The following is a 21,423-nucleotide window of genomic DNA, read 5'->3' on the forward strand; positions in this document are numbered from 1 at the left end:
TTTAATTAAAATGTGAAGTTGACCGATTTGAGGTCTTTTTGTGAAAATCAAAAGAAAAACTTGAGAACACTTTAGAAATAATTAATATATATTAAATTTAATTGTACATATGATTTATTATTATTTGTTTGTTTGTATTGTTTGTTTGGATTGGATTGGATTGGTTTAGATTTTGATTGATTTTAATAATTATTTGGATTTGAAAAATGTTCAACATAATCATTGGCAATGGGAGCAGTCATTAGATGATCAGGAATATTGAAAGCTTTGACAAGAGGGATGGCGTGTTCACGGACCATACCACAAACCTTGTTGATTGAGTTTTGGATGGCTTTGGCCTTGACTGGGGCAAAGTATTTGTTGGAGAGGAACCAACCCATATCTTCTTCAATCTTTGTGAGTGCAAATAATATACAGAGCAGTCTGAGGACGGGACGGATCGACTCCTCTTCGTTGGCAATCGACTCGAGGAACTTTTCAATGGTGACACGCTCGACATAGGCTGTGCCCAAATGCATGACCAAGTCCAACGACTGGTTCCATGCCTTGGCAGCTGGCATTTTGTCGGGACCGGATGTCTTTGAACGGAGACTCTTGACGAGCATACGCAACAACTTGAACTCTCTGTAGATGAATGCGTCGAGTAGCATGTCTGGATCGAGCAGATGAGCCTCTGTATGCAGTCTCTTGACAAAGAAGTTTTGGTTACGAAGAAAGATACCAATGTGTCCCTTGGAGTAGGTGTAGTTGAGCATACCCGTCAATCTCTTGCTACCTGTGAAATACGATTTAAACTCGACCAACAAGCTTTTGGCAACTGCTTGGAGTAGCACTGTGTTGTCTCCCTCGTAGGTGAGATCGACGTCGGCGTCATTACGGAGTAATCCAATCTTGTTGCTCGCGGCAAATCCCATACCTCCACATGCCTCACGACAAATCTGGAGTGTTTTGGCACGATGCCATGTAGTGACAGCTTTGAACCCGCAGGCCATCAAAAAGACATCACGTGCCTCTTTCTCCTCGTGTGCTTGGAATCGACTGATAATATGGTGTACCGAAGGTTGATAGGCATAGGTTGCAGCCAACAATGGGAAGAGACGACGTTGATGAGTTAAATAGTCAATCAAGAGGTCCTCGGTTGGAGCTCCAAATTGACGACGTTGGAATGCGTATTTGATGGCAATAGCCAAGCCCATCTTGGAGGCATTCAATGCCATTGCAGAGACGGTCACACGACCACCAATCAACGCCTCCAACATTGAGTTGAAACGAACGTTTGGATTCTTGATGGGTGTAGAGTACTCTCCCTCGGGTGTGATATCTCCAAACTTGTTGAGCAAGTTTTCATATGGCACACGTACACTGTCAAACCAGAGTCGTCCATTATCCACACCATTCAATCCCATCTTGGGTCCATTGTCAGCTGCTCTAACACCTGGCATAAGAGTTCCAGTCGATGGGTCACGAATTGGTACCAAGAATGGATGTAATCCATAATTCTCTCCCTTTACATACAAATTTGCAAATACAGTTGCCATTGTACCATGTTGTGCTGCATTACCAATCCATATTTTTTGTGCCGTAGTTGTTGGTGTTGTCATTATAAACTAAAGATAATAAAAAGGTTGGTTATTTGTACAAATAATATCCACGAATATTATATCCTTTCAATCCAGGAAATTTGATTCTTTAACACATACTTCTTTAGTTTCAGTATCATAATCAGCTCTAGTTTCAACACCACGAACATTACTACCATGACCCAACTCGGTAAGAGCAAAACAACCAAGGATTTGACCACCATCGATATCGTAAAAGTACTTTTTGTGACGATCACTACCAAGACACTTGAGCGAACCTGCAAAGAGACCCCATTGAACCGACGACTTTACAGTGAGTGACATGTCACAATAGACGAGTGATTCTTGAAAGAGAGCAAACTTTTTAAAGTTGGTAATGATCTCGTCCATCTTGAGGATACGAGCATCGGCCAATTTTTTGAGTCTTTGCAACGTCAACTCTCTCTGCTCAGGGATCGATGCATAAAGGTTTGGTTTGTAGATTGGGTCTTTGAGAATATCAAATATCTGCTTGCGAGTTGCAATCAACTCTTCACTTGGATGTCCTAATAAAAAGTCGGCCAACTTGTCAATCTTTGGTTGATCCAATACTGATTGTTTGAGAATGGCTGTTGCTGCTGCCACATCTCTTGAAGCATTTGACGACGACGAAGATGTACTGTTACTAACAGCAGCTACATTATTTGAAGTTAAATGTTGACTAATTGTTTGTATTCTATCCAATGATTTGGTATGTTGTTCTTGTTGCTGAATATCCTCCATAATTGTATTTTTTTTTATTTTTCAAAAAGAGAGAGAGAGAAATAATAATAAAATATAAAATATAAAATACTAAATATAAAATATAAAAATACTAATGATATAATATAATTTTATAATAATAAAATAAATAAAATATGAATAAAAAAAACTACTACTACTCGTGTATCGATATTGAATAGTAAGGGTGGGTGTGTATAAAGGGAATGTTCTGTGTGGGTGTGTGCGTTGTAGAGATAACACGATACAGATACAGATAGAGGTAGAGATAGTTATTGTACAAATGTTTGTTAAAGAAAAGATGAAATGAATGAAGTTATTTTTAAGTTCACGTCTCTCTGGGCAGGCTTGAAGGTTGATAGATAGATTTTCGAAAAGATAAATGTCTTGATACCACTGCACTCTGACAAAGTGTAAACCATCGCTCAGGTCGAAAAAATCATGGCTTGATGCCATTTTTGGTCGTTTTTGGCTATACCTCGATTTCTTGTTGGCAACAAACCCAGGACAAGAAATTTCAAAAATTCGTTATCTTGGAGCAAATAGAAAAGATCAACTTTGGAAGTAAAGAACTAATCATGTGCGTATAAATCATTTTTATCATTATTACTAACTACATAGCTCATATATATGAGTCACATGTGATTGTAATTATACGTTAAATCACTACCAAAATGCACATGTACGATGGAAACTCCTAAAACCTATAATATAACTACAAAATTTATAATATAACTACAAAATTTATAATATAACTACAAAATTTATTTGTCGTATAAGCTTCAACCACAATCTAGAAGGTAGATCTATACACCTGTAGGAAAAGAATAAAAAAGAACAAATTTATGAAATTGTTGATGAGGAGGCGACGGGGATGTTTGTAGAATCTTTAGATTGACACCATGATATCCGCAAGTGTCGCCAACCTCCAAATTTGGAAAAATTACTTGACAACAATCGAATTTATGTGTTTTTTTTACAAACCAACTACTCTCATCGCCAATGATGATGCTTCATGACAAGCACTCTCGTAACCTTACTTTCTTTGCCTACACACCGTTTTATCACATGCATCGAATTGCAATTAATGGGTGTTCCTGAAACAACAATTGTTGTTGGTGGGGAAACAAAACAACACCTGAGCAATCATTTTAATTAAACATACTATTTTTTAATATTTATTTATCTATCTCTTTTTATCTGTTCTGTCTCTCTCTTAACTTTTATATTTTTATTTATTTATATGTATCATTACACAAGAGAACAGCGTAGACAAGATCAGATCTTTTTATAAAAATTTAATTAAATTTGGTAAGTGGCAAATAAACACCATCACCATCCATCATCAATACGACATCAGAGAGATGGAAAAGGAAACTAGTTTTTAGAATAAAGCCCTCTTTAAAGGTGTACCCCAATGAGTGGATGTGGGCATGCTTTTTCATTGAATCGTTGCGACATCAATTATTTTCGAATTTTTTCGTCAACAAGACACATTGTGTTGTGCGTGATGCATCAACTCGGCTTGGAACCTACTTTGTAGCGCACAACAAAAGAGCGCGCATCATCCATCAATTGTCTGCGACATAGACAACAAGCAGCACTCATTTTAGTTTTAAAATTAAAAAGATAAAGATAAAGATAAAATAGTAGTAGAGATAGTAGTAGTAGAATATAGCTATATTATATTATATTATTATTGTTATTAATCGAAATATTTAAATACTTTTTACAACACTCTTGTTCATTCATTCATTCACATTTACATTTACATTCATTCCAACACTCATCTTGTTATTATTCGTCATACTATTTTTACTAATAGCGCGGATAATTAATTCAAAATAGAGAACGTGTGTGTTTGTGTTTGTGTGTTTGCTTTTTATCCTTGAAGTGTGTGTATTAAAATATTTTCATTGTTAATAGCAAGAAGCACTGTAGTCTCATTCCCTTCTTCTCTTTCCTTTTTTATTTATATTCAATTCATTTAAAATATTTATATATATTTATTATATTATCCATATTCTAATATTATCTCTATCTTTTATCTCTTTTAAATTTATAACATCCCAACATAATAATAATAATAGTAATATTAATAATAATATTATTTCAACTAGAACTTAATAATAATAGAAACGGCAGTTTACAACAAGAAGAAAAAAAAAGTAGTAGAGAATGATTGAAAACGATAATTTCTCTACAACACCAACAACAATCAATAGAAAAGAAAAAAAGAATCTTCTTCTAGACAAGAAGGAAGAAATCTTAGAGGAGGAAATACAAGAAGAACAACAACTACAAGATGTTGAGGTACAATTATATTCAGTGAGTGAAATTGCAAAACATGATAGTGTTGGCGATGCTTGGGTATCGATGGATGGCAACGTATACAATGTCACAGACTTTATGGGTGACCATCCTGGTGGATCAGAGATTGTTGAGCCATACCTCGGCAAAGACATTTCACCCGTATTTCTAGACGAACGTGTCCATGAACATGGTGACGTTGCCTATAACATGTTGCAACGATATTTCATTGGACAGGTACAAGGTTATCGCAAGACATCTCCATCGGTGCAAGAGATGATTAGATCAAAGCAAAAATTGGAATCAATCTGTTCCGACAAGAACAGTACCACCCCACTCGTATCGATGGAAGAGTTGCAATCTCGTATCGACGTCACCAAACCAATGGTCCCACAACTCGAAAAATTAGATGGCGAGAATTATATGAGATGGATTCATAGTCAAACCGGTCTCAAGCAAATCATCATATTCAATAATAGCTTCTTGGAATTATTTACTAGATGGCCTTGGTGGTATATTTTTGTTCTTGTATGTTAAAGAAAAAATAGAATAGAATAGAATAGAATAGAAAATAATTGGATAATTTATTAATTCTAAATTAATATTTTCTAAATTTAGTGGGTACCAATTATAACAATTAAATTATATAGTTCAACACAACAATCAAACTCTTCATACGCATTTTCATTTTTCATCTTTTCATTTGGTTTGTTCTCTTGGTCGTTTTTCGAGTACTTGCTTCACCGTTTTGTATTTCACATAAAGACAACCTCGTATTGGGGCAACTTTTTTCACTTTTTCATCCATGGAATTCATCATCTTACACCATACGACTCCACTAGACTCACATTCCCACCAATCTTTTCAGCCGTCATTGCAGTGGCCTTGTGGAAAGGTGTCAACGCTTTCCCAACAACCCTTGTAGAAAATGGATTTAACCAGGCTCTCTATGCCGGTATTGCTTGTGGATACATGCTCTACGACACCATCCACTATTACTTCCACCACGGTGAAATCACTTGGTTGCCTTCCAAGCTCAAAGAATTCAAAACTCATCATCTCAATCATCACTACAAGGATGACAACAAAAACTTTGGTATCACTTCAACCATTTTTGATATCATTTTTGGAACTTATTAATAAAATATAGATAGATATAATAATAATTTAGATATAGATAGATAGATTCAATGCAATGATTATTAATTAATAAATATATAATAATTAAACCATTAAATATCTGAATTATTTAAATAATTGTTGATTTTTTGAGAAAGGTAAAATGAATAGAGAAAACAGCTTGTGTTTGAGAGATATTGAAAAAAAATTCAATAAGATCATTTATAAAAGATATTGATGAGGTGATAAAACAGATATACAGACAAAGACAAATACTAGTATTTGAACAGCAACACCATCTACAATTGACTTCCAACAAGACTTTTAGACACCTTGTACCAAAAAAATTGAATAGGAGTGAATAATTGATAATAATGGTTTATTATCATCATCATTAATACTATCACTCTTTATAACCATGAAGAAGAATAATAAGAGTAAAGGTGTTTCTTCTTCACTATCTGATAATAATAATAATGATAATATTGAAAACGACGATAAAGACCAACAGAAACTATCATCTTCATTACCTTCTTCTCGGCATGACAGATCACAACCAAAAGGTCGATATGAATGGTTCTTTAACTTTGTAAGGAGATTATCAATACAAAACAATAGATCGTTGGCAACACTATTTGGGTGTATCGGAGGATTAATACTTGGTATTGTTTTGGTAGCGACCGATTCAGAATCATTTCCTCTTGTGGGTAAATCATGGTCAATGGGTTATCGTATCATTGGTATACTCTTGTCGACTGGAACTTGTGGTAATCTTGGAAGTTATATTGGAGGAAGTATAGATATCATTACCGGTGATAGAACTGTAGTAAATCTATATCATCATTTTAAAAAGAAAAGAAAAAGAAGAAGCAACAAAAACAATAACAATAACAACAACACTTCTAGGCAAAATTATAATAATAATAATAATAATAATAATAATAATAATAATAATAATAATAATAATAATAATAATAATAATAATAATCAAAATAATAATATTACAAATAATAATAATAATAATAATAATACTACTACGCAAATTGAAATACCATTAAAAGAATTTAATCAAATTGATAGATAATCAATTGGGTTATGATTTGGATGTCTGTATACAACCAATATATTATATATTTTGTAGTGGTGCGGTTTATTATTATTATTATTATTATTATTTACAAATACATATGTATATTATATGTATGACTACAAAATATCATTGGAATATGGTTTGATGAAAGCATTGTAAATCTCCGTGTCCAAACGATCGATCTGATTAAATGGAACATGGCAACTGTACAGGACATACGTTTCATAATATATGGGTGGGGATTCGCGTTGTTGTTGTTGTTGTTGTATACTGCCACTGAATCCGAGTCCACTGTGTGGGTCTTTGGCAGGTGTACTTGTAGTTTGAGCTGTTATATTGGGTAGTTTAGAATAGATGTATCGAGATTTGAAATCATTGGATGATGATGGAAGAGGTACAAGACTTGATTCCAATAGTAGTGGTGAGCTCCATAAACGATAAGAGTAGGTAAAATTACCGTCCACTACTATTTGTCTTGTTTGGCGTTTGTACAATAGTCCACTGCACACACTATACATTTTCCATATCTTGTCCTTTAAACAATCTTTAGTGTAGTGTAGAGTGGCTTTAATTTCAGGTGCTCTCATTATATGACGAGATCGATCCACCAGTATATAGTGTAATACGTATTGACCAAGATTGATAAATCGATTATCCAAAGGTAACTCTGTCCATTCAATAAGTTCTTTTAATCCCTTTCCAAATAAGTCTGTACAATAGTTTCTAATATCTTTGTAATAAACTAATTCCTCTGGAATGGTTTTTTTAAACTATAAAATATACGATATATATAATTATGATTAATAATTAAATCAATTGGATTGATAATTAGATATTTACCAATTTGTTATTTAGGATTAATAAAAAAGTATCGGTATTGTCATTTAATAATTCACAACAATAGGTACGAATGGGGATAGGTTGATTATCCGCATTTTTAAAATAGATAGTGTCAAATGCACAACTTTTACGGTTGATCATGTATTGTGACCTTGTATCAAAAGGATAATTAAATGATTTCTTTTCCATTTCCAATTCATATTCTTCTTTACTAAACCCAATATTTTCTGTTAAACAAAATAAATCATACAATTAATATATATCAGAATATAAATTAAATTAATAATTACCTCTTGGTCTTAATTGAATATAACAATATATTGATAATTGTAAGAAATCAAAATTACCCAAATATGGTGGTTCTTGCTTATTACTATGATAGAATAATAATTTATGATCTTTATAAATTAATATATGTGATTCCTTTAAATAAATAAATGTAAATGTAATAAATTAATAAATAGGAAAATATTAATAAATAAATATTATAGAGTTATGACATACAGTTGATTGAAAATCATGTTCTTCCAATAATTCAGTAAGTGATTGTTTAATAAAATTTAGATTAATTGCAATCTTTTCATGGTTTGGGTATATTTCATCAATCAATGACGATGACAAGGAGGAAGAGGAGGAGGAGGGATAAGTGGTACCACTAGGGTAAACTCTATCGCCACTAGTGAACATCAAGGAAACAATATCATCTGTTTCCTTTTCATAAAGATCGGTATACACCTTTTTAGGGAGATATTTGTGAAAAGGATGAGATAGAATGTCATATGATTGAAATATGATGTGCTGACATTCACCAAATAGTGCCATTACAGTAGATGATATTGTTTTCATTTTGGAATGCATTTCCTTGGTCGCACTATGTGATAGTGATCTTCGTTTACCATAGTTTTCCTTGTACTCTGTTATTTTGGTGCCAAGTACTGTCATGAAGCAATTACTAATCATTGTCAATAGATCTGCCATCGTAACTTCATTGTCATTATCTTCATCACTAATCAATACAAACCATATTAAATCATCCTTTTCTCCTCTACTATTGCTATAATCATTCTAAACAATCAATGACATTACATTAGTAAATAGGAATGATATATAGTTAAATGTTTACTTTTGTCTACCTACATATTGAAATGATAGTTTAAGTTTCTTGTTTGGTAATCTATTGTTGAGTGGGTTGTTTAGATCGATCTGGGAGGGTGAACATTTCAAGTAGTTGAGTCTTTGCGCAATCAGTCCATGTATGTTTGCAAGTGTTACATTATAGTATGCGCATAATCGGGTACTTTGCTCAATCGATGGTATGTTTGTAATGTGTTCTCCTGAGGGAGGGTCGAGAACCAACAGCTCTTTCATCTGTCACTAGTTGACGTCTGACAAATGAGCCGACGGATACACAGCAGTGATAGATGATCGATCGGTCGGTTCGATATCTATTATGATAATACTTTGAGGTTTCGTTCGACTGCACTCCACCTTGATCACTGACGGTAGTACTGATCAGTACTATGACATACCAGCTGTGCACAATTAATATCAGAGCATGCTCATTGTGAGCCATGGCAACCATTACATAAAAAAAAAAATCTAGAGGATTATCAGAACCTAGAATCTCAAGATGATCTCTGGGAGGGTATATAACAGGATAGATAGATCCAGTGTTCATGTCTCACCAAAACATGGGTGTTCACGTGATGTTGGGTACGTCAGCATTTTAGAGTGAGAGGGCAACATGTTTACCTAAAAAAGATGAACCGATCATTGGATGGAAGGGCTGCATCCTATCAACCAACAATGGAGACACTAATACAGAAAAGAAAGAACAGTGAGTTTATTCTTCGAGGAAGGGGTGGGGAGTGTACACGAACAACACTGCATCAATCATCTGACCAACACCCGTGTCGATTTTGATCGGTCTTGTGCAAAAAACCCAAAATCGTGTGGGATTGGCTTTGGTTGTTCAATCACGCAAATGGCCTCTCGTCCGATGATGAACTTTTTGGTTGATTTCCAAGGGTCGACAGCCATAGATAAAAGGAACCCTTTTAGATCAAACAACAGTTTAATTATCAACAAATACACAACATACACACACACAACCAAAACAATCAAAACAATGACAGTCAGACAACTCAGAACCAGAAAATCATCTAATCTTTTACCAGTTTATAATCTCTCTTTGAAATCCTTTGAATCAAAGAATACCATTGTTCTTGTTCAAAAGCCCAAGAATCTTGAATCGTCTGCCGAGAAAAGAGCTCTTGCACAATTTGCCAAAGGTGATTCGATGGACATTGACCAGAGATAATGTAACTTGTCTAGCCACACATCGGGATTAATCGCATCATCAATATATCATTATCATCATCATCATCATCAACATTATCGCCTTTTTCGTAGCCCTCTCTCTTCTCATTACACGACCACCAAATTAAGGATCTGGCCTCGCTGAATGAAACAAGCTTGCATGGATGGCACCAAAAAAAGAAAATCAGGGGTTTTTCCTCTTCTCTTTCACTTTTCTTTTTTTTTTTCTTTTTTTTTTAATTACAACTTTTGGGATATAGAATACAACTCTTCCTCTTCTCTACAATTATCACCACCAACTGTACATTTAAAAAAAAATTAAATGGATCATTTTTAAACCAAAAAACTTATACTAAGTTTTTCAACTTAAATAAAGTTATACCAAAATTCCAAAAACAAATTATTATCTTTTAATAATAATAATATTAATTAGTTATTATTTCCTTTTTGATTTATTAATAAACATTAAACTTATCAGTTGAATTGGTGAGATTAATGTAATGAATGAACAATCTTTTAAGTTCGGCCAAATCGACTACAAAGTTTGTGTTGGGTGCTGGATTGGCAATACCATCGGGTCCTTTAAATAGTTGGATTGTGTAAGAGTTTGTGCTTGTGAGTACATAGGCCATTGGTTTCTCGGCCATTATAAATGCTCCAACTGATCCAGAACATCCTTCCATATGTTTTCGTACATTTAATGGACATGTATGTAAACAACACAATTGTTTTCCACAACTTAAACAAACTGCATTCAATACATTCTTGCATTGTACACAATAATGTGTATCAGGATAAACATATTTTTTAATCATTTCCTAAAAAAAAAAGAAAAAAAAAATTAATATTTAGTTTCTTACTTTGTTTTTTCTACATACAATATATTTAGTTGGGAAATCAATAAATTTAATTGGATTGGTATAAGTTGGGGTCGGGAAATAATAGAGTGAACGAATTGGCATGAATATTTGTTCGATGATGGCTTCTTTGAGTTCACACATGGATGGAAGTGGGATATCGGCCTTTTTGGTGAGATGGGTGTAGAGGAAATCGATAGAGTCAAAGTCGTTCAAGTCGAGGCGACAATGATTGGGTGATTGGATGGAAATACGTTTTCCATTGGCGAAATTATCAAAAAATGAGTCTAAAAGATACAACTCTCTAAAGTATGGTAATAGGTATTCTCGGAATCTCTCGAGATTGGCTTGTTCGTTTGAGCCATCGATCAAACTACGAAGTGCAGAGACATCAGTTCTAAAGATATCATAGTCAGTGTCTGTGGGAGAGGAGAGTCCCTTATTTTTAAAGAAAAGGTCCATTACAATGGTAGTGTAAAAGTGTGTAGTGTTGGCGACCAAGTATTCCCTGATCTTGTTTCGCTGTAGCTCTTGAATTGGAATGGGGCATTGTACTGAGTCGGTTACATAGATGTACTTGTAGAGTCCATAGGCTACAAGGGGATCGGCTCGGTTGAGTATATGGCCCTTCAAGTCTGTATTGATTTTCTGTTGGTCTTCGTGGGTTCGTGCTCTAGCAAGACTCAGGTTTTCAAAGAGCACCGACAAGAGATAGTACTCCTTGTCAAAACCTGACTGCTGCATACAAAAGTATCCCTTTTCGTTGGGATCTTTGTTAAAGTTGGTGTAGCGACGACTCTTGATTTCGAGGGCACGAGCATTTTGAAAGACGACCTTCCAAAAGTACAACATAAAGTCGGAACTTGATATGATGGTGGTCAAGAGTTCGCTGCCCATCAACTCTTCTGCATTGGCAACGTTTTCAAAGAGGACAGTTAAATCCTTTCTAGGACACATCATATTCGAGTTGCTGTTGCACAATGGGCATTTGAACCCACTCGAGTATGTTTCATAGAGACTTTCAATGCAGTTTCGATGGCCAAAATGTCCACACGAAGTGATATAGTATTTTTGGTGGAGACGTGAGTTGAACAGAGTAATCCTGTCTGTTGTCTTGGTTTCTTGTGTCGAGACATAGGAAAGGTATTTGGCGAGTAGTGGAGCAGGCAATGTTGCATTGAGTTCCCTTTGATGGTTTTCTCTTGCCACTAATACATGTGGATGAAGTCCTAAATTTCCAATCAACATTAAATCCTCTGTTCCTCTACAATCACAAACTACACATTTTCTATCCTTGTCTTCATCTTCCTCCTCTTCTTTCTTTTCTTCTTCATTTTCTTCTTCCTCTTCTTCTTTTTCTACATTGATCATTTCCACATTTTCCACTTGTTGTGATTGATCTTGATCTTGTTGTTGTTGTTGTTGTCGTAGTAGTGGTGGTGATGATGGTGATGAAGGAGATGACTTTTCCTTTTCATCTTCATCATCTGAAAATATATTATTTTTAAATACTTGTTGTTGTAATTTCATTTTCTCCATTAATTGTTTTCTCTTGTCCGATACTGATTTCTTGTGATCTTGTAATTTCTTTTGATCTTCTTCGGCAGAAGAGTCTACGATGATACCCAATGAATCGAGATGTTGTTTGAATTGAGCGTCGATTTCAACGAGGGTGCTAAAGATGTGTTTGAGAAGAGGTATAAACTCTTGGTTGACAGTGTCCTTGGTCGACTTCCAACGACTGATCAATACATCTAAAATTGAAAAAGAGTCTGGTTCAAAGGAAGGTTCAAAACCATTTTGGTTGATGATCTTGACTTTGGATGTGATACTAAGCAGACAGTCGACACTATTATTAAAGTTTGCATGTTTTCCAGCCAATCCATTGGCGATTTCCTCTCTGAGCATTTGTCTATAGGTTTCGTTTAATTTGGGTAGTCTGTATTCTTGATAGCCTTTGAGGATGACGGCAATCAGATAGAGACAGTCGTTGATGACATAGGCGTATTCCTGTGGACGAGGATTTCTCCAGCCCTCCATGACCAAGCAGCCCTTGTGCTTTTCAACCAACAGTTGACGTACTAGATCCATAAGATGGGGGTGGTCGAGAACAGACATGATCTCGTCCAATGGAGCAACGAGCTTGGGGAGTGGTGGCGGACAACTGTCACCTCCCTCGACCAACTCGTATTTGAACTTGTGGTCTTGGTTGGCTGTCAGATGGAACGGATAGTATCGATTGAGTAAACACCAATGCTCCTTTTTCAATTGTCTCTTTTCATCCAACAAATCGTTTGTAATCACCTCGATGATCTTTGATCGCGCCGTATTCTCAAAAATAAATTCTTTAAACTTTCCTTGAAACACCATAATATCGAGACCTATACCAATACATTGTGTGAAATGGTATCTAATATCCTCCTCATTTGGTTCAAGTGTTGGTCTCAGTTGTAAAGTTGATATAATTACTTTTGATATTCTTGCTGATACTAAACCTGATTCAACTAAAATAAAAAAAAGAAATAATATTAATATATAAAAGTATCTATATTCTATCTATTTCTTTTCTTTTGACTCGTACTAAGAACAAGTGGTCTACATTCAAAAATAGTATCAATAAAAACTTTTGGACCAACTTTTAACATTAAAACTTGTAACATGAATAGAGAGAGTAGGTGTTGTTGTTCCTGGAATAGATCGGTTCCATTCTTTAGAGTACCAACATAATTGAGTTGACGAAGATGAAACATAAATATGATTCGTAGTGCATGTATCGATTGTTGCTTGTCGGCAGCTTGAATGAATCGCTGCAAGTAGTTTGGACGGTCCAATAAAAAGGTAGCAATCATCTTGTAGACTGGATAGTGTGGATAGTCATAAGAGAGACTTTCGAGTGGCACAATGGTAATATCGGCCATAGTCTGACATAGAAAAGTGAATATTCTGTCACCAATGCTTTCGTGTCCAGGTCCCCGATATTTTAAAAATTCACGAATGATTTTGCACAGTGTCTTTTCCTGATGATTGACACTAAATAGATTCTGTCCACTTGGAGTTTCGATATAGGACAGATCATGGAATCCCAACGAATGTTTAAACAATAGAGTCAATACTCTATCTTGATCATTATTCACAACAAAGCTCATAATGTTTTCACTCTCTAATAACTTTGGTACATGTGAAAGATCGGTTGGTGTCAATGACAATTCATTGGTTGATGAAAATTCATAATAAATTGGTTTCATTCTTGTTATAAATTCAATCTAAAAAAAAGTAAAAGTAAGCAATTATATTTGTTAGTTGGATCAATCCTTTCTCTTTAAAATATTATTATTAATTATTTACATTTAAACGCATGATTTCAATTAATAAATGAGTATTTGGTTTTGAAATGAATGGATTAAAATCTGACAATATTACAGCTTGTAAAAGGAATAAATCTCCTACATATTATTATTAAATATATATAAAAAAAGGAAAGTTGGAAATAAATATATATGATTATCTTTCTTTACTTTTACTTTTTCTTTTTTTTTTAACATACCAATAAAACAATTTGAGAAAATATTTACAATTCCAATGGGAGGTTTTAAGAAATGATCTATATTGGTTTGATAGTATGAACGTACTGAATAACACATTAGAGTGTATCTAAAAGGTCTGCTAGAACTTGCGAGATGGAGGAGTAAAGGGTATAGAGCAAACAACCCAAAAGAGTAGTTTGGCACAACTGCATTCATTAGATTGAGTGGCGAGTTTTTGTCAAAGTATAGTGGAAGAAAAGAGGATTGGGCAAGTGAGGGTAATGCCTTGAGTTTTCGAGCTTGGTTGATCCACTGCTCAGTGGTTTCAACAGTCGATGAAATCTTTTCGAGTGGACTGAGATCAGTGCCAATCAACTCTTCGCAAACTATACGAAGCATGTGGGATGCCTCTGATGTCATATCGATGAGGTAGTGGCAGATGGCTTCGATCGATGCTGTTTTGTTATCGTCAGCAGCCAACTTTGACTCGGTCATGCCACTGACACATATCGTGTCTTTGAGATATCGCATCAAGTGTCTGACAAACAACCGAATAGATGATTCCAAATGATCGCCCAATGGATTAACGTGTCGTGATCTCTCTGCCCTTCCCTCTATCGAATGATTCGAACAGAATCCTCCTCTACTCATTACATTTTCATTTCCACAATCGCATAGACCACCCTCACTTACATACACTGTAAAGTTATGGTCATCCAAATGTTGATGAGAATCTATAAAACATTTTAAACCTAAACAAACAATGTGTATTGATTATTAATCATGTTGTGTAATAATACCAAAAATTATACTATTATAAATACATACATAAGCAATAATTCTCAATGACAGTTAAACATTGCTCACAAAATACAAAATAAGATTGAACACTATCCTCTAAATATATAATTCAACAATAGTATAGTCGTTAGTTAGTCTATTCTATATACACAAGTTATATATATCTATATCTATTTACCTTTATGAAAATTACAATACAATGATGGAGGAGCAGGAAAGTTCTCTATGAATTTAGCTTTGGTAAATACTTGTGAATACTTTTGAAAGAGTGTATTCAATGTAAAGGCTGTCACTCTTTTGTCATCTAATGTCTTTTTAAGATCACTATAGTTTGTTCTTTGAGTTAATTTGAAACCATTGCCTTTTAAATTGGCTGCTATAGTTATACCATTGTTACTATAGTCATTTGTATTATTATTGTTATTGTTATTATTATCGGTACTATTATTATTATTATTATTATTGTTATTGTTATTATTCCCTTCCATTATTAAAACTAAAAGATTTCTAATAATATCTAGATCTAGATAGAATCTGTTTAATTAAACAACAATCTCTCTTCTCTCTCTCTCTCTCTGTTTCTCTCTCCTTTTGATATCTAATAAATAAGTTGATTGATTTAAACTAACATATATATATATAAATATAAATAAAAATATTTAAAGTTATCTGTATGTTTGGTTTAATGTCTCTTTAAAAAAAGAATCTTTGAAGAGTCAAAAACTACCAAATAATTATTCGATTTTAGGGTTTTTAGAAAATTCTCTCTTTTCTTTGTTGAATTTTTAAGTCTCACTTCTCCCTCTCTCTCACTACCTTGGAATTAATTAATTAATACATAGTATACATAGTGATGACAAGATGATTTATGATGGTGCTTTACAATCTTGATTTTATTATTTATTATATAATATATATTACAATCCCTTTTTTGTTATTATATTTGTTGTTGTTGATAAAACCAATTTCTTACTTTTTAATATTATTATTATTATTATTAATCCCTTTTTTTGTTTTTGTTTTTGTTTTTCTTTTCTATATAAACTACAGTGTTGTTTGTGTTTCTTGAAATATATTGAATACTATGGTGAATACTATTGTTATTAATTATTAATTATTATTATTGATTTGATTTGATTAATAATATAATGTGTTGAGTTGATTGATGTATTATTATCTTTATCTATCTTTTATGAGCATCATTATTTTGTAAGAAATCACTATCAGCGACAAAGGTAAAGTTTTCGAAATTCTTTTGCATGGAACTAGAGAGACGGGTATTATCAACGGACAACTTGGCAGTCTCTGCCAAAAAGCCGGCATCGATTTGGCCAGTATCGTTCTTTCCCTTGACATGAGGTATAAATGGTGGTACCAACTCCTTTCTCACACATTTATCCCAATCGATACCCTTGAAAAATGGATGTGCCTTTGCAACCTTTGCTTCTTTTAATCTCTTTGCTGGATCCCTCTCCAATAATAATGAAATAAAGTCTCTTGCTTCTGGTGAAAATTGGGGTGTAAACACTATAATAATATAAACAAACAAACAAACAAACAAAGTATTATTATTATTAGTACTTGTAAGCCAAATATATGATATCTCTCTTTTGTTTCTCTTACCTAATTTTTGATTCATAATATTACTATACATAGTTCTAACATCTTGACTATAGAATGGCGGCAATCCAGATAACATTTCATACATGAGTGTACCAAAACTCCACCAATCCACTGCTTTGCCATACTTTTCACCTTTGAGAATCTCGGGTGCCAGGTACTCGGGTGTGCCGCAAAAGGTGGCTGTGCGGTCGTCTGTGCTGAGCAGGCCCTCCTTGGAGATACCAAAATCGGTGAGACAGGCGTGTCCGTCCGACGTTAACAATATATTCTCTGGTTTGAGGTCACGATAGATGACACCGCACGCATGCAGATACTCGAGTCCGCAAACAATCTCGGCGCAGTAGAATCGCACACGTGTCTCGTCAAACTTTTCTTCATTTTGCAGATGATAAAACAATTCACCGCCATTGACAAAATCCATGATAAAGTAGAGCTTGTCTTCGGTTTGGAAACTGTAGATGAGGTTGATGAGGAAGGGGTGGACTAGTTTACGCAAGATATTACGTTCGGCACGTGTATGGTCCATTTCATTACGCTCAATGATATTCTTTTTGTTGAGTACTTTCATAGCGTAGATCATGCCCGTATCCTTTTTCCGCACTTGCATGACTTTGCCAAAACTGCCCTTCCCAATCACATTGAGCAAGTCAAAGTCTTCGACACCCACCTTTTTGTCCTTGGCCTTTTGGCCGTCGCCACCTGCCGCTTGCTGCTGCTTCATCTTTCCCAATGTCTTGTTTAGTATGTCCATCCATGATTTCATCTCGTCGGCCGATTCAGCCTTTAAAAAGAACGTACGTTCAGGTGTCGCCACCTCAAACAAATTCTTTTTCTTTCTCGAGCTTGCAACTACCGCCTGCACTCCCTTTAAACTGATGATTCCCAATTCTCCACTACTCTATAATTCGAAATAGTCAATAATGTTAGTTCTATCCAATGTCTCTCTCTCTCTCTCTCTCTAACTTTCAACAACAACAAACTTACAGGATTCTTTGAATAGTAAATCTTTCCATCCTTCAATACCATCCATCGTTTCTTCCATGTCTTTATACTTCCACCCTCCTTTGTCAAAAACCCTTGTTTATCTGCCATCTATATCTATATATATATATATTTTAATGAGGGGAATAATAATACTATAGTCTCTCAATCTACTCTACTACTACTAACTACTTTTTATATGATATTATACAACTTTCTATATATGTACAAAATGGAATGATAAATAATACAATAGGGGAGACGACTCGACTGAATGATAATATATATATATTATATAATAATAATGTGTGTATGTGTATGTACAGTGAATGAATGAATGATCAGCAAATCGAGATGGTGTGTTTAAAAAGGATGAGTTGAGCGCTTCAGCTTTTAAAAAAATCTAGGCCGTCCCAACCGAATAATAACAAAGGGTTTTTTTTTTCATTGGCCACCAGCAAGATGCACGCAGATAAAAATAATAATTAACTTACCTTCTCCTTATGCTATTAATAATACATATGCATGAGATCTCTTTGAATTAATTAATTGGATAAAGAGATAACAATTAAAATTGATTGAATCAAATATCTTTCTCTCTCCTCTCTCTCTTTTTTTGTTAAAGATGAACTGTAACAAGAACATTCGATCATTGCAGGGGTGTGACTACCGTGGTTTGGTGAAAAAGGGGGTTGTTTTTTATTTTTATCTGTGTGTTTATGTTTTCATTCTCTTTAACGTTAAGATAGACAAAACAGATAGTTATTGTCGTTCATATATATTTGCTTTATTTATTCCTTCTTTTTGCTATAGAGCAAAAACACAACAACAGCAACTCTAGAAGAGATAGATATTTAAGAAACCAAAGCTTACTCTCTCAACATATACATACCTACATACATACATAACTCTACAACCGAAAGAATAGAATAATAATAATAATAATAGCAAAAAAGGAGAAGGAAAGAAGTAGTAGACAAGAAGGAGAAGAAGGAAGTTGCTGATTTACTTTTGGTCGACCGTTCATCTTTATCTCTCCTCTCATCCCCTCTCCTCTCCTCTCATCTCCTCAACATCATTTGTATTATACAACTAACTAACAAACAAACAACTAACAACTAACAACCTAATAATACTAATAAGAATAATAAGAATAATAGAATACAATAGAATAGAATAATACTAAAAACAAATAATTGTGTAATAATAATAAACTACTAACTAAGGATGGATAGTTTAGTTGAAAAAATGATGAGAGTTGGAGCAGCGGTTGCATCACAAGTAAAAGATGTTCGAACGAATAATATAGGTGGTAGTGGAAACAACAGCAATCATCATAGTACCAACACCTCACAGAATAGTTCACCGCAGACACTGTCGCCACTATTAAATGGCAATGGCACACCGACCAAGCCAAAGCGTGTGGTGGTAGCTGCCACCCGTGCACGTCAGATGTTCTCTTTTACAGAGTTGGCTGGTACCGATCTGACACTGTTGATGGAGGAGGCGTTGTTGGTACGCGTCTTTTCCTTTTTATCGTACCCCGAGTTATTTATCGCCAAGCGTGTCTGTTCGCGTTGGAAACCACTCTGTGAGAACAAATCGTGCTACGAAGATCTCGATATGCAGGGTGTGTTTACAAGCTCGCGATATATCCCCAAGTCGATACTCATTCACTTCTTTTCAAGTCTATCGATGCAACACGAAGAAATCGATGCTCTCAAAATGGTGTGTCGCGAAATGCCAAGAGACGAAACAGTCAATCATATCAATCAATTGGAATTAAGTCAAATCCAAGAGTACATTGAACAAAATCCACATATCACAACAACCACCACAACGACAACAATAACAGCTGTTGGCGCAGCCAATCTTTTAAATTCATCTACAACATCAACATCTTCCTATTCTGAAACAAATCATCAAAATGGAAATGGAAATGGATCATCATCATCATTACAAGTCAACGGATATGGGCATAGTAGAGGAAACTCTTATGGAGAAGAATACAATTCATTGACAATGTCTGGGTCAAGTAATGGATCAACATCATTGGCTTCATCAAATGAATCACCATCTTTAACATCTAGTAATTCAACTCCAACATCTTATAGAAGTATGTATCATACATACATACATACATACATACATACATACATACATACATACATACATACATACATACATACATACATACATGCACATACACACAATTGATCAAAAATGGGAATATTAATATTAACTTTAACTTACTTTAAAGAAAATATAGCGGAAAAAGAAAAACAAAAAAAGGAGAAACAAAGAAAAGAAAGAGAAAAGAGAATGGAAGAGGCATTAAAGGTTTGGACTGAAGATATCATTCCAAACTGGGAAAAGAAAAAGTCTACTAAAAAGGTTAGAGATCTTATTTATCAAGGTATTCCTTCTCTTGCAAGAAGTAAAGTTTGGCCATTAATCATTGGCAACGATTTAAATATTACTCCTGGTATGATGATAAGCAACAAGAAGAAGAAGAAGAAGAGGAATAAGACAAATATTTCGAATTGATTACTTACCCTTTTTGTTTGTTTGTTTGTTTATTAGAATTATTTTCAATATTTGGGGCAAGAGCAGAAAGAGCAAAACAAAAAGGAGATGCATCATTGGGTAGAGAAGGAACAGTAACATTGATTCAATTGGATTTACCTAGAACCTTTCCAATGTTATCAATCTTTCAAAATGAAGGACCTTTACATCAATCTTTGGCAAATGTTTTAGAGGCATATGTTTGTTATCGTCCAGGTATGAAAAAAAGAAAGAAACTACAACAAGCAAAGAAAATTAAGTTACTTATATATATATATTTATCTCTAGACGTTGGCTATGTTCAAGGTATGTCATATTTAGCGGCACTTTTCCTTTTAATCCTTGATGAATACAATGCTTTTGTTTGTCTTGCAAATGTACTTAATAATCCATGTTATATGACTTTTTATACTATGAATATGTCTCAAGTATGTTAAAAAACAAAAGAAACAGAAAGAAATAGATAGAAATAATATATATTTATTATTTAATAACTTATTTATTCTTTTTTTTTAGATGGAAATATATATGAAAGCAATGGATAGTTTAATGTCAATTAATTTACCAAAACTACATAGACATTTATCGGGGATGGGTATTCAACCCGATGTGTTTATGATTGATTGGGTGCTGACAATATTTTCAAAGGCATTGCCATTGGATGTGGCATCACATGTTTGGGACAATCTCTTTTTAGAAGGTGAATTGTTTATTTTCCAGGCTGCGCTTGGTATCTTAAAGATGTACTCTAAAGAGTTGGAAGGTGGTGATTTCGATGCTTGTATGACGCTTCTAACACATTTACCACAAGACATTGATGACGATGAACTCTTCCAACACATCTCTTCATTTACAATTCATCCAAAACAATATTCAAAATTAATTCAAGGTTGCGATAAGTAAATAAATAAATCTAATTAAAAAGACAATTTATTTTTTTGAAACAAAAAAAAACAAAGGTGCAGTATAATACTTTTGTATACTAGTATATCTCATCCTCTTTAAAGTTTTAGTATAAAGACATTTTGTAAATAATTAAAATTGTAATAATAATA

General features: G+C 34.1%; 8 protein-coding genes across 8 annotated transcripts; 4 read left to right on the forward strand and 4 right to left on the reverse strand.

Annotated features, from left to right (window-relative positions):
- Positions 1–182: 182 nt before the first annotated feature.
- DFA_05847 (putative acyl-CoA oxidase) lies at positions 183–2,342 on the reverse strand (the record flags this gene model as incomplete). The annotated part of the gene is made up of 2 exons (XM_004361507.1): positions 183–1,607; positions 1,701–2,342. The coding sequence occupies 2 exons, from the start codon at positions 2,340–2,342 to the stop codon at positions 183–185; spliced, it is 2,067 nt and encodes a 688-aa protein (XP_004361564.1).
- Positions 2,343–4,517: 2,175 nt separating this feature from the next.
- On the forward strand, positions 4,518–5,789 carry DFA_05848 (Fatty acid hydroxylase; the record flags this gene model as incomplete). The annotated part of the gene is made up of 2 exons (XM_004361508.1): positions 4,518–5,177; positions 5,268–5,789. The coding sequence occupies 2 exons, from the start codon at positions 4,518–4,520 to the stop codon at positions 5,787–5,789; spliced, it is 1,182 nt and encodes a 393-aa protein (XP_004361565.1).
- A 397-nt stretch (positions 5,790–6,186) lies between these two features.
- Positions 6,187–6,852, forward strand: DFA_05849 (uncharacterized protein; the record flags this gene model as incomplete). Its single annotated transcript, XM_004361509.1, has 1 exon — positions 6,187–6,852. One exon carries the CDS (start codon positions 6,187–6,189, stop codon positions 6,850–6,852), a length of 666 nt encoding a protein of 221 aa, XP_004361566.1.
- A 91-nt stretch (positions 6,853–6,943) lies between these two features.
- On the reverse strand, positions 6,944–9,066 carry DFA_05850 (uncharacterized protein; the record flags this gene model as incomplete). The annotated part of the gene is made up of 6 exons (XM_004361510.1): positions 6,944–7,040; positions 7,078–7,628; positions 7,699–7,925; positions 7,989–8,121; positions 8,203–8,763; positions 8,971–9,066. The coding sequence occupies 6 exons, from the start codon at positions 9,064–9,066 to the stop codon at positions 6,944–6,946; spliced, it is 1,665 nt and encodes a 554-aa protein (XP_004361567.1).
- Positions 9,067–9,826: 760 nt separating this feature from the next.
- Positions 9,827–10,018, forward strand: DFA_05851 (uncharacterized protein; the record flags this gene model as incomplete). The annotated part of the gene is made up of 1 exon (XM_004361511.1): positions 9,827–10,018. One exon carries the CDS (start codon positions 9,827–9,829, stop codon positions 10,016–10,018), a length of 192 nt encoding a protein of 63 aa, XP_004361568.1.
- A 454-nt stretch (positions 10,019–10,472) lies between these two features.
- Positions 10,473–15,687, reverse strand: DFA_05852 (uncharacterized protein; the record flags this gene model as incomplete). The annotated part of the gene is made up of 7 exons (XM_004361512.1): positions 10,473–10,835; positions 10,896–13,378; positions 13,456–14,137; positions 14,220–14,317; positions 14,419–15,132; positions 15,227–15,295; positions 15,378–15,687. 7 exons carry the CDS (start codon positions 15,685–15,687, stop codon positions 10,473–10,475), a joined length of 4,719 nt encoding a protein of 1,572 aa, XP_004361569.1.
- Positions 15,688–16,382: 695 nt separating this feature from the next.
- On the reverse strand, positions 16,383–17,914 carry pkgE_ps (uncharacterized protein; the record flags this gene model as incomplete). Its single annotated transcript, XM_004361513.1, has 3 exons — positions 16,383–16,726; positions 16,751–17,603; positions 17,807–17,914. The coding sequence occupies 3 exons, from the start codon at positions 17,912–17,914 to the stop codon at positions 16,383–16,385; spliced, it is 1,305 nt and encodes a 434-aa protein (XP_004361570.1).
- Positions 17,915–18,107: 193 nt separating this feature from the next.
- DFA_05854 (RabGAP/TBC domain-containing protein) lies at positions 18,108–21,403 on the forward strand (the record flags this gene model as incomplete). The annotated part of the gene is made up of 9 exons (XM_004361514.1): positions 18,108–18,119; positions 18,752–18,884; positions 19,113–19,314; positions 19,492–19,919; positions 20,064–20,288; positions 20,387–20,584; positions 20,657–20,796; positions 20,885–21,267; positions 21,382–21,403. 9 exons carry the CDS (start codon positions 18,108–18,110, stop codon positions 21,401–21,403), a joined length of 1,743 nt encoding a protein of 580 aa, XP_004361571.1.
- Positions 21,404–21,423: the final 20 nt, after the last annotated feature.

The sequence above is a fragment of the Cavenderia fasciculata genome (assembly GCF_000203815.1).
Source record: "Cavenderia fasciculata unplaced genomic scaffold Scf_Dfasci-G-o-80e12.f1-5, whole genome shotgun sequence".
In the NCBI taxonomy this organism is placed as follows: Eukaryota; Evosea; class Eumycetozoa; order Acytosteliales; family Cavenderiaceae; genus Cavenderia; species Cavenderia fasciculata.